This window comes from Synchiropus splendidus, chromosome 16 (assembly GCF_027744825.2).
Source record: "Synchiropus splendidus isolate RoL2022-P1 chromosome 16, RoL_Sspl_1.0, whole genome shotgun sequence".
Classification (NCBI taxonomy): domain Eukaryota; kingdom Metazoa; phylum Chordata; class Actinopteri; order Syngnathiformes; family Callionymidae; genus Synchiropus; species Synchiropus splendidus.
The window spans coordinates 19,085,059-19,098,461 of NC_071349.1; the positions used below are offsets into that span (position 1 = coordinate 19,085,059).

The window sequence follows — 13,403 nt, forward strand, 5'->3', positions numbered from 1 at the left end:
CAATGCCTCTTTCACCCTCCACAAAAAAAGGGCTTCATCCAGAGTAATTGCTGTCGTTCAAGCTTCCCTTTCATCACAAAAGTTAAACGTCTGGCGATGGACTACAGTGGCGGTAAATGCCAGATCCTTTGGCAAGGACAGGGTAATTGTCTCATGGCTCAATCGCTTCTCCACAAAAGCCGGTGGAAAATGACGGGGCTTTAACATAATCAGAGCCAGTGTTGTAAAGGTTTCACCCGGGTAGAACGTCAGGACCAGCACTGCACTGTGACTCCCTTCCATTCCAGAAAATGTTTATCTCCATCTGAGGCTTCCATTTCTGCTCCACTCTTCAGCGCTGAGCGCCAGTAATTGGTTCCGTCTGCTCTTTAAACGTACAATATTTCTGTTAGTGGAAGAGAGAGGGCAGCGTGCCAGTGAGCAAGGCAAACCATGCACATGCTAATGATACAGCCATTCAGCATGATTTCAATAGAGGCTACATCATGAACTGTCTCAGTCGTGCGGCGGATAATCGACAGTAAATCTCATCCAGCAGCCAAATGACTGCGGTTAGCTCTCAAAACGGTGCTTAGTTTGCTTTCACTGTTGCACTTGCGACTCCTCAAGATGCCCTTACGTGTCAGGGAGCGTGACAGATTGGCCCCCAATTCACAATGCAGTTCTGCAGGAGAATTGCTTTGCTTCAAAAAGGCTGGAGAGAGTTGCACAGGTGAGCCACTCTTCACCACCCGATTGTGAGGTCAAAACTGTGCTAACCGTGTGAACACAATCTCCTTGTTTCCCAAACTAAGGTGATACTAGAGGTGAAGGTGAAAATAAGAATAAGGTGAAAAACAGCCCTAAATTCTCCATTTTTTTTAGTGCCCCAATTGTAGCGTCATCGTACTGGTTTCCGTGAAAAGGGGTTTATCCCCGGTAACTTTGCTGAATTAGGCGCCATCTTTGTTTTCGGGTGAAATCTTGCAGCTACCCACAGCTCTGGAGGTGCAGAACACGCATTTGAGTCCTCACCGTGACACACTGTTATTGATGTCTGAAGCTGTTGACGGGAATAAATTAGGACGCTTGCTTTGTGTCCTCTTTAGGCCACCGTAGTACAGGTTCAGCGCGCACTGAAGGCTATTATTGATCCACTTGTGCTACCAGCTGTTTCTTTAGCAGACTATACTGAGCTCCCTTCTTTGACGTAACAGAAACACAGTCCAACTTACGCCACATTTTTTCTTTCCATCCTCCACTGAGGTACAAGTTCGCAGGTCACTACTTGTGCTTGCTAACAGCTGCAATAAGCCAGATAATGGGGGCCCCTTTAGGAGCGACTTGTATCTCGTACCAAGTTGTATCACCGATAAGGAGCACCATCCCTTAGGACTGCTAACTAGCCACAAAACAGCAACAGCTAATCTAAAGGCTCCCACACGCAAGATCTCTGTCGTGTTTTCATTGTGATCTCTAAACGGCTCCGTGACAAAGAGGGAGCAGCGCTGCAGAGATGGAGGGTCACTATTTTTAGATGGCAGCAACAGGTAAGCCGGGAAAGAGGTGCGCGCACTTATACAGACGCCGCGTGAATGCGCTTGCAATATTGCCACAGTACTTAATGTCCCTCCTGACGTCAACGCTGAAGCGGGAATGAAAGCGCTCGGTTGTGCTACAGAGCAAATACCCAGAGGGAGCCTCCATTGTTGCTGGAGATTTAAACCACTGCAACCTTAAATCAACACTTCATTAAAATGTCTCCTGCTTCCCAAGAGAACCCTGGATTGTGTTGACACCAGTGTACCAGATGCATATAAGCCATCTCTCCCCCACGTGGGACAATCTGATCACCATTTTATTTCCCCCTGCGAGTGCCGCCTCATCGTCGCATCTTGAAAGCAGCAAACTTGAACCAGACTCAGGATTAGGCCTCTCAAAGAAGGACATTTAAGATTATCTCAGCGCCAAGCTGATGAGGCTTCGTGAAACGGGGTCCACATTTTCCGAGCTCAGCAGGTGGCGCTCGTGGTTAAGAATTATGTGAGGTTTCATAAATCTAAATATCTTAGTGCAGAGCGTGCCGCGTAGTGGCCTCTGAAAATGAGGTTTCATGAAGCCTCATAAGTGCCTCACTAGTACGCGCTCACTGCAATGTTGCAACTCCAGACGAAATCTGCCACTAGAGTTTCAGTCTTTGATCCTACCTATCCAGAAACTAGCGGCCATGTTGGTTAGGCTTGAGCTCATCCGCATTCTTCAAAAAAACAATGCTCTGTACTGACACCTTCAGTCAAGAGAAAAATGTGGATTCATATTGAAAGAAACTATACCGAAACTACTGGACTATAAGCGGCTACTTTTTTCTCGCGGTCTGAGCCCTGCGGCTTATACAACAGCGCAGCTAATGTATGCATTTTTACGGGCTAAAATCAAATTAAATCAGAGGCAATGAAATCGATGAAATACGCCCTCAAAATGCGCTGTTTTCGCCTGCGTGTCCACAGCTCTGCCAACAGAGTGGATCTCCTGCAGGTCTGGAATCGAGAAGCAGCCGCTGAGACCAGCAGTGGTGTCTGAACTTTGGATACGCGGGCGACAACAGCACATTTTGAGGGCTTTAATGTGAACAAAAGATGTGAGACGCTGTCTCCAGACAAAGAGCGATCGGCTCAAAAGTCCGACGTGAGCACAAGTGAGACGGGTTTTGGCCGCGGACTTGGTCCCGGATGGAGAGCTGCACCTTGTCTATTGTGAGAGCAGCGGGGATCAATCAAGACGCTCCGTATTACGCAGCTTGTTTCTGCTATTTCCTCACTCTGGATGCTGGACCCTGTTTTCAAAAGCGTTTTTAAGCTGGTGCACCACTGACCTGTCCACAGCGCAGACAGCACCACTGAACCTGGGGCCTTCCTTCTTAAATTTAGTGGGTGCAGCTAATATTCCGGTGCGCTCTATAGTCCGTAACTTACGGTATCTACATGATTCTACTGCTCCACACCTCACTCCTCTAATTAAAACGACGCCTCCCACTCTCACTCATGTTCTCCCCTCCGGGCAACAGTATTTTTTCACGGCCACGTCTCCTGAAGGTGCTTTTCTTCCCCGGTGTTCGCTCACGAAAGGCCGTCTGCACATTTGAAAACCGTTGTAATTAAAAACAGTCCTGAGATATCTTCCCTACAGAGTTACCACGGGGTAAAGAAGTCTTTCCAGAGGGCGAGCGACAGGTGGCGCAGGGAGTGAAGGAAGGTCTGGCCAAGGGAAGACATTGTTGGTCGGTGAAAAAGCTGGGATCTGAAGACAGACTTGGCTCTGGTCAAAAGCTCCACTGACACCTCATCTCTGCCGCTTGATGCGCATAAACAGAAAAAAATAAATCAAACTAAACCCGCTCCTCTGTCACACAGCTCTAATTCACATTCACGTCCCACTCTTGCCCGTATGTTTGCTGCCGTAATTCTCTCTCCAGACTCTTTGTATCCCTGGATCTGGAGGAAGCGTCGGCTGTCTGTGCGACGGCAGGACGGCTACAGAGGCAGAGGACACCGGCATGAATTATACATTCACCAAAGGGTCACAGAGGGATGAGGCGTTGTCAAAATAAATGTATGGAAGGCATGCAAAGAGGAATATTATCTGTCACTGGCCAAGGTTACTAAACATGCGCGGCTCCGATTCTGCATCCAGAGACAGAGCAGGAGTTTCAAGAACTGCTGGAGGCCTGAGTGAGCGGCAGGACGGGAGGTGAGCAGCCGCCCCACTGATGCTTCCCATAAATCCCGCCTCTAAGTGGTTTATTCACCTCAAGAACAATGGCTTGAATCCAGTTAACGGTTTGATTGTTCTCAATGTCAAACTTGATTTGAATTTTCTTGATAACGAAATTTTATACGTCTAGATAAGGCGAAAATATTCTCAATCAAATAGACCCAGATGGATCGGATGGGATGTATGTGAAAGGCATTTGACAGGCAAAACTCCATCAGAGCAAATAAGCAAAACCAATGAGGTTATTTTTCGTCCCGTCACTCAGAACACTAGGCCCTTTGCTTGTGAACACCTTCTCCCTCCCAACATGTCCAGTGGCGTCCTATGTTGACACCGCAGTCAGCCTTCTGTGTCGCATGTTGACACTCGCTGTTTCAATTGAGTAAATATGTTTTTTTTTCTCAGATAATTTTCCAGGCGGCTCCGGGGCTTGGGGTGTGTGTGTGTGTGTGGGAGGAGAGGGTCAGGAGCTCTGTCCACCATAGTATTTGAGGGCATAAAGGACGCTGTTCTCCACTTTCTGAAGTAGTCATTTGAGGCGCTTTATCTACCAAGTGACGCATCATATAGTGGCGCCATCCCATAGTTCACCTAACCCCAACCTCCGTCTTGCTTTGCGTGAGGCGCTGCCCACGGCGTCAGGATACGTGGTGGGAGGCGGGACATATGCTTTAACCGGAAGCCTAAATCGTCAACACGTGACGCCGAAGGCAGCGTCGACAAAAAAGTCTATCGAAAGCCTTGGCAGGGATGAATATGTTGAACCAGAAATAAAAGCTAGAGGAATCCATTTCTGCTGAACGCCATATTTGTTTGGCTTCCCTCTTCTTCTCACCTCTTCACTGAACAGTGAACTCTACTGACACCTACAGACATCAACTCATACCAGCCGATTTATCAACAGACTAATATCTCATTTATTTATTAAATATTTCCGCACAAATCGGACACAAATCATCCTGCACATAGTCTTTTCCCTAGGCTTTTAGCTAGGGGGGAGTCTGGGCGTCTGCAAAACATGGAAAAATATACGCCCGATTGTCGACCGTAGCTTGGCCGCCAGATTACGGTATATGGTGGTATCTGGCTAAGAAGTAGGGGTATATAAAAAGCATTTTAAAAGTCAAACTACTGGATCGAAAACAAGTTTTCTATTATTTAGTTTTATATGTAAGATAAGACTGGGAAAGAAAGGCAAACAGTTCGGGTTGCCAGATTTCACACAGAAAAGTAAGAGGCACCACTTTAACTAAACAAACTAAGCGGCTGCTTGACAAACCGCTGCCTAATGCTCATGCATAAGTCATGCCTGAAACAAGTGAGAAGGATGTGACGAAGGTTAAGGCAGATACTTCTTTGTTTTAGATAGAAACTTGAGAGTGACGTCATGACAAAGACACCTTTACATAATGTCTCATTGCTACTCCAGACAGCTTCAAACTTCAGTAAGTTATTTCGACAGAAAGTAGAGACAAAAAAAAAACGGTGACTCATTGATAAGTAGCCATTGTTGTTGCCAGCTGCTTCCCATTTTCCTCTCCCTGAATACGTCTTTGAAAGCTGGAATAGCCCGAAGTAAGATGTCACATCTGACATCGCCACACAGCGGAGTGGACCAAAATAACGCTGACAATCAGGTGCTTCATCACTCACCGTCTGTAAGATTGGCTGTTATAAATATCTGCCACATCTCGCCGCATGTTTGGAGCCTCAGCGAGACCATTGTTCATAGACTCACCGACACCCGGGAGCTTACAAACAGAATCAGCTTCCGACAAGACGGATGTAAATGTGGCGTGTCAGTGCTCCGGCTCTCATGCTTCCTCTGCCTCCGTCGTCCCACGGTGATGCGCATCCGTTGTGTCGCCCCACTGAAGGTGCGTCGGAAAAAAGTCCCGCCTGAAGGAAACTTGCAGCATTTGGTATGTTAAAATAATTGCTAGAATCTGCCGACTACAGAGAAAAAAAAAAACGCGCTTACACTGCAAAAATAACATCCCACAGAGTTGAACTGTTGCGTCCGCTCACAAATTTGTTTTCATCAATGAATTATTAAAGTACAGTACGCGGAATGGTATTTATGGCCGTAAAGATGACCTTCCGCAGAGGTCCTAACTGACCGAGTGTTGACGACTCGGCAGATTTGTTTCATGACGCAGCTGATGACCGGGTCGGGCCGTCACTTCCAGTTCAGCCCATGCACTACAGGTCCGGCGACAGACAACACTGAAGCCACTCGCTCTTCCACAGGTCGACTCGGATAAATATGAAGCACAAGTGTGAAACATTTTGGGAGTCAACACAGCTCAGCCATCACCAGCTCCTCATCTGCATCAGGCAGACACGAAAACACAACCGATGCAACGAAGCAGACCCCAAAAAAAACAAGTCTTTCAAGATTAATACGCGGCACAGCACAGCAGACGGACGGACCAATCAGGAGAGTGCATCATCGACCTTAAAAGGAGGATGGTCTGAGCTGTCAACAGATGTTTGTACACCTCTCAAGAGTTCACGACACGGTTGGGTAGCGTCTGTCGATTCCTTCATTTTCCCAGGATTCCTGCCTGATCAGCAGATCCGGCGAGCGAAACAAGAACCTGCCAGAGGATCCAGGATTAATGTCCTGCGGCGCTGAATTCTCCACCCCACCACAAACTGCTACTGAAGGGGTAAATTCAGAACTTGGTGAACACGTTATTCCACATGGAATCGACTGTGACCATGCCTTGAACACTCGCTCCATCATCTTGAACCACTTGGAGGTCTCTCCTGGGTACGTTCTGCCAGCGGGAAGCCCAAACGCTGGCAGTGGGAGTGAGCGCGCACCGCACTGTTTGATGTGGTGACGCGGAAACACAAGGGACACAGCGAACACAGGAAATAATACGTCCCCTGATCAAACATGAGCTCGGTACCACTGACCTATGGACACAAATCCCATTGCCATGTGAGCCTCTTATCATTTTCAAAAGTGACTTCAGGGTTTCCACAGAAAATCAGTCAGGCAAGGTGTTGACCGCCCACGTTGGAGTGTGATCGAGGGATAGGCAAGTAGGAAACATTGTGCTACACAAGCCAGTCCTGTACTGTGAGAGGCACTGTATCTTCTCCCCCAAAAAAACAGACAGGAGTTCTGTCAGAATTATTTTGGGGTTAAATTGTGGGCATGTGCGGCGACAAGTGAACACGAGAGACACCACAAGCTACCGGATACAGTTTTCTAGTTCTCTATTTTTCATCTTTTCAGTTTGAATGGTGGTGGACCTTAATAATGTGGGAAACACAGTACTTTAATTTCATATGTTTATTATTATTATTATTATTATCGATGTTGCATTTTCATTTTTGGGACTATTCAATTAACTTATTTAAATCTAGCCTTTTAAAAAGACTAAAAAAGAAGTCCCACTCCCCACCCTTGCAAAACAACTTTACTTTGAAATACTTTTCATTGCTATGGTGTGATTCCAGAGAAATGTTCAAATGTTTGAAAGAAATTGATTCAAGACCCTTCTGACCCTTCACACTTGGTCTCACGTTTCGATGAGTTTAACGTAGGCATTAAGACATGAAAAGAATAGGTGTGACCCGTGATGGGTTCATGAGGCTTCATGAAACAGTGCCCATAAGATGACACTTCTAAAAGCTCTAAAATCTCTGGATCAATGAAAGTTTTTAACCCAAGAGCGCCACCTACTGAAATCTGACAATGAGGACACAGTTTCATGAAGCCTCATAAGGTGTTGCGATGTGATGGTGACCTGAGAGGTGAGTCCCACGAAACCTACAAGACTACATTGTCTGCAAAGGTGTGAGTAAATAAACGGGACTTGTTGGACTCATGGATGGGATTAGAATAACTGCAGAAAAATGCGGAAAACTGACTTTTTTTCATCAGATGTTTTTCCTTAAAGTGATGATTTGACCAAGCCAATCATTCACTGAGGGAGATTGAAAACAGCAGGACGGAGACGAGCCTGACGTACTGTGGCCATCACTCTCTGCACAGCAACACGCTGCCATCCGGAGGAGAGACAGAGCTTCTGAGCGTCGGCTCTTGCTGCGGCTGTTTGTCCTGAAGCCATCGTGCGAGTCCCAGCTGCTCTGCAGGGAGCCCACCAGCACACACCCAAACACCCTCAGATGGTGAGTCCTGACAGCAACTCCGTGTCCTGACGGATCCGCTGACAAACATCATCAGCTAATTGGAGTCATAATTGCCAAACTGACCAAAGTGGGCACGGCGCCGCTGAAGCATGACAGGGCCCGGCATCTCATGTGCTCATTTGGATCTTCTGATGGAAAAACACCGGGAGTTCAGAAGCTTGACTGGCAGCCTGTGAAGTCACCGTGCAGCTGATGGACTGGGATCATGAAGCCCAGTCACAGAGAGTCACTGTCACTCTGACACATCTGTTTGACAAGGTGAGCGTATCGCATCCCCCCCCCCTCCTCTTCTCTTCTCTTGCTGCTGGCGCTCACCTGCGTGTGTCTCTGAGTGACGGCCCAGCACATGCTTCACGCATGACGCCGCCGACCCAAACCCTGCAGCAACCACCCAGCGGTGGAGGTGGAAGCCGCCGTCACACAGGCTGTAAATCTCTCCACACAAATCCTGCAACCAGTTTGCATTTGCTCTGCAGGAGTCCTGCGCCTGCTGGGAGAGTTTTCTCAGCCCGCCAGCAGTTTGTGGAAACACTTCCTAGATGAGTTGAAAATGGCTGTTAACTAGAAGCAGCTGCGAGACTGATGAATGCCGAGGTGGAGATTTACCGGCGATGAGGACCATCTGACGCCGCAGTTCTGTGCTTATTAGACAGGTGTTTTGAAAGATTATGTTACGGTGAGGTGCACGACTAGAATCGAACACAGCGTGATGGGGAAGGCGTGGCTTGAACCATCCATTGAACCAGCTCAGATGCAGCTCCCAGGGCTGTAGGGGAGTCAGTCAATGTTTTTGATCCAACCTGAGTTGTAAGACTCAAACCTTTGAAACACGGTATTCAGTTGTGAAGGCTGCACCATGCGACCCAACTGTCAGGTGCTGGCCACTGCACAAGACTCACTCAGCACTGTGCCAGTCCCGACACCGCATTTGAGCCTGAAAAGAGCCTCACACTGGCTCCGCCCACACAGACACAACTCACCTGCAGAGGCAGGTGCGCGCAACACGCACCGGTCACGCAGAGGACGAGTGCATGACGAAATAAATAACCCTTCATTCCACCTCCATGTGCAGACACAGCGACTCCCACTGTAAGTCACGCTTTATCCGAACAGCCAGACGCGGGACTACAGCCGTATAAAGACGTGTAAAACGAAGCATCGACACGCATCAAGCCGGTCACATTTCACACGTCAAGTTTCAGCGGAGCGGAGCCCCTCAACTCACCGATCAGAGCGAGCTGCAGGAAGTACAGTCCGAGCAAGTCCATCCTGGCGCGCGACGCTTATTCAAGGCGATGCAATCCTGCCGTTACGCGCTGGTAAAAGAGGCTCCGGTGACAGAGAAAACCGCAGCCGCTGGTCGGGGTTGACACTTCCTCTGAATTACGTGAGGAAGCGGGAGCGCAGCATCATTTTTAACAGTCAAACTTTTGTCGCGGGGGGGACCAGAAAACGAACCATGAAGCCGGCGGATGCTGATCAACCACAGCGCGCGGGAGAGTTCGTGCCTTAAGAAGAAGAAATCGCGCGTGCTGAGCCGAGCATTCCGTGTGTTTTTCCTCTTTAGATCCGTCCGCTCGTCTCCTCCGCGCCTCCACCTGCGCTCCGTCTGCGAGCTGCGGAGAAGTCTCGGGAGCGCGCTGCTTTGCGCACGCCGCTCCTGCGACCCTCCTTCCAGCCCTCGCTCGTTTAGAAGAGAAAAAAAATCCAATTTTATCCCAAGTTGAAATAGGGCAAGCTGAATCGATAGTCTATTTCATTCTGCCATAAAAATGGAAACAATAAAGCTGCGTGAAAATGGCGCATGGGTGGGTCGGGCACTTTCTGAAAGTCGCCTCCCAAAACTTGCAGGAGACGCATTGATTGTGCGGCGCTTCAGACTTCACCCCCTCTCCTCTATTAGCAGCAGGAGCGGAGTCAGAGCACAGGCAGGCTGACTCACTGTCTGTGGTGGACATGAGGAGCCAGCACGGGCGGTTGGAGGCGACCTGCTGCCTCACACACGAGGCAAAAATCGTGAGCGCCACCTGGGTTTGGGGGGCATCCGGTCTGACTGGAGACCCCGACGCTGAAGCCTCGTCGACCTTGCCAAAGAATGGCTGTGCACCAACAATCACAAAAGCATGAATCACTGGGAATATTTAACTTCCTCATTATGCCGTTATGGATCGCCTTTTAGGTTCAAATCCCAAATTGGTTTCAAGTCCATTAACTCTAGGAAAGGAAAGATATTGGTGAGTGGATTCTCAGCGGGGAGTTTTTTCCCCCCCCATCTTTCATGTTTGTGCGGCGTGTGCGGAATCGGCGGCGCAGACAGGGAACGGATCAGATGGGAATGCGAGAAGCGAGCCTGGAGGTTGTGTTTTAATTAGGACCAGATCACAGCACATCATGGTGCCGAGTCAGGCCCACTTCAAGGAGGGTGCAGGATGGGGCCACATGATGCGCTGATGCCACCCGCACCCGTGCTACAGTCAGCGTCTCAGGGTGGAGGGATCTCCCCGGTGACCTCTGAGGGGACCATCTAGGTGCCGTCTCAGAGCCCCACATCCCACCCACCACACCTGGGTTTCACTATGTAACAAAGGATCTATGTTCTGACAGCTTGTGCTGGGATCAGACACACGAGGCTGAGTGGAGTTTTCACCTCACGTTTCAGGCTTCAGCATCTTGTCGGTGGGACATTCCAGTGCGGTGGGAGGAGGCCCTGGGTCGGAACCAGAACACACCGTAAGGAATATGACAGAGGAACACTGCGGTCACTTTAAGCTCTTTTTCCATAGAAATGGAATGTTCTTCTCATGAGTCCTTAAAGAAGTCAAATACTGTGTACGACAGTGCTTGTAATACTGGTCACATCCACCTTGTGCATCACTGTTCCCTGTATGTTGCTCATGCTCATCTATTCTTGGACTCTGGCCTACTTATTTGCAGGAACCTCAGGTAGTACAGTACTAGCCATCATGCAGATGTAGGTCCCTAGAGTGAGAATAAAACTGGGAAAATGTGTTTAAATTCTCTGGCCCGTCTGCCTAGAATGAAGTACATACAGAAGCACTTGAAGGTGACACATCTTGGGACTCCAGCGTGAGTCCAAACCCTGGGTATCCATGTCATCCCACCCTTGTTTCCTGTGGTGTGTGACCATGCTTCATCTGCTCTCCAGGTCTGGTGGCTCTGCTTGTGTTCTCAGCCACGGTCACAAGAGCTTTCAAATCTCAGTTCTAACCTGGTTTCTTTAAGCTTTTTGGTTGAGTGAGAAGTGATGCAGGAGGCTTCTGGGCCTCCTCACCTCAGCTGCCTTCTATCCTTAGGTAGGGTTCACTGGGCTCTGACTCTTTTAGGGCAGGTGAGTCAAGTTCCAAGGCTTGACTAAGTAAAGAGAGCAGGCTTCCAGTCTGGTGCTGTGATTCAAGTGACGGGTTTATGAGGCTTCATGAAGCGGTGACCTCATCTTCAGAGCCCACTAGATGGCACTCTCCGCGCTAAAGTCTTGGGATTCAATAGAATTATTTTTAAACCAAAAGCGCCATCTACTGAGCTTTAAAATTGAGGACACTGTTTCATGAAGCCTCATCACTCTTGCAGACACACTTGAAGGAAGGGAGCAGATGAAGATGGTGGCAGATGGGAGAGAAACTTACTCCTCAGGATTAAAAGTCTCTTTCTATTGTCATGAATTCTGTCAAAAGTCAGCTCACTTCTCGAATGGCTCCATTCTATTTCACGTCATAATTCAAGTCTGAGGCAGTCGGTTTCCCACACACAGAGATTTTTCAATGTAAATATTGAAGTGTCTATGATTTATTGCTGAGCAGTTTGGGGGGGAAAGTCACACATCACTTCAGCCCACTGAATTATGTTATAGGTTAATCTTATAAGAGAAAAGACGATCGGGCAATTCTTGGGTGGGAAAGCGTCAAAATGGGGGCAAAAACAGCCCCATTATCGTGATGCCTGAGTGGGTGTTTGATCCCAGCGCGCTCAGTCACCTGACCTGGCTCGGGAGCCTCCCAAAACAGCCCCAGAAATAAAGTCATAATTCACGTCTCTATGCAGATGTCTCTGCAACAGGACGTCTACACAGTGACTGTCAGTCCAGCGACCACACGTCGGCCCTGGCTTCACCTGGGCGTGCGACGCTTTGAGGAGCGAAATGAACAGCGTTCATCTTGCAACCTTCAGATGAACATTTGTCGCTTGATGTCATTTCAACAGCCGCACAATAGATAAATCCTGTGAAGCTGCTTCAAACATGGCTGCCAGATTGCACGCATGAAAGCACAGTCAATCCAGCCGCGGCTCGCCAGCCAATGAATGGCTGTAAAATCATATCATGAGCTCATTAAAAACGTGTTCATTCCAAAGGAACTGAGCTGAGAGGTTCTGTGTCCTGGCCACGCTCAGGTGCACACAGGAAATATAGAGGCGAGACGCAGAAACACAGAACAAATGGTCAAAGTCATGTCACTCCGCTGCCGGCATTTCATCCGGATTCTTTCCAGAGAAGGAGCCGAGAACTCAAACAAGCGTTCAAGGTCTGGTTCATGAACAACGGCATGGTCGCCACAAAAGGAGCAGCGACGTGGTGCTGTGAGGTGGCCACTCAGGAGCGCTGATGTTCTCAGGCAGCGCCACTGGAAACAGCGATCTGGCAACACACGACACTAACTCTGACGTTTTTATGAGACAGGTCCATCTCGTATCGTTCAGGCCTGATCATGTGACACCTGTGGACCCACACTGCCATTACAGCAAGTGATGACAGCTCCACCACTCCCACCAGAAAGGAGACAAAACACCTGCACTGGCTTCTTTCTTCACTATAATTTCTGATTGATAAAATAAAAATAATAAAAATAACAGGGTTCAAAATTCATTTATCATGATGAATCGCATGATTTGACATGAGAATGATCGAATCTAATTTGAATCTGAGCATCACAGAGATCCAGTGGGGAGCAAAATATTTGGTTCTTAAAATGTTTGGTTTTTTTTAATAGATATATATTTAAGTCTCATGCATAATGGATGGTTTGGTTCTGACATCATAGTTTTTAATGCCGTGCCCTGAAGGTTTCCTGTAAAAAAAAACACTTTTTATGTTTTGTTTTTGAAACATATTTGTTTTTCTGTCATTAATTCACTGAAATTTTGCTGTTTTAGTCCCAGAATAACAACTTCATTTCAGTAGGTGGCGCTGTCTGTGTGTGCAGTTTCATGGAAATGGTTGTTCAAATCCCAAGACTTCAGAGCAGAGAAGCATAGTAAGATCAATATTAACTTAATACTAGAGAATATCCGATGATAATGAATAGAATTAATTGTCAGTTTTGCTGATCTAACTCAGACTTTCACCTGGGAAATAAAGAAATGGCTGAAGGTTCCAGAGAGATTCACCAACTCAGCATTTCCCCTTCAAATCCTCATCTGACGTCATCATCTGCTGGTGCTTGTTCCCTTGCAGGGGTCGGAGTCTATCC

The 13,403-nt window shown here is 48.0% G+C and overlaps 1 protein-coding gene across 1 annotated transcript in view; it reads right to left on the reverse strand.

Annotated features, from left to right (window-relative positions):
* The window catches only part of gfra4a (GDNF family receptor alpha 4a), a 103,586-nt gene extending 93,849 nt beyond the window's left edge, over positions 1-9,737 (reverse strand). Inside the window, exon 1 of the mRNA XM_053844856.1 lies at positions 9,146-9,737. Coding sequence (XP_053700831.1) covers positions 9,146-9,188 — 43 coding nt within the window. The 5' untranslated portion in view covers positions 9,189-9,737. The remainder of the gene's footprint in view (positions 1-9,145) is intronic.
* Between the last annotated feature and the right edge of the window lie 3,666 nt (positions 9,738-13,403).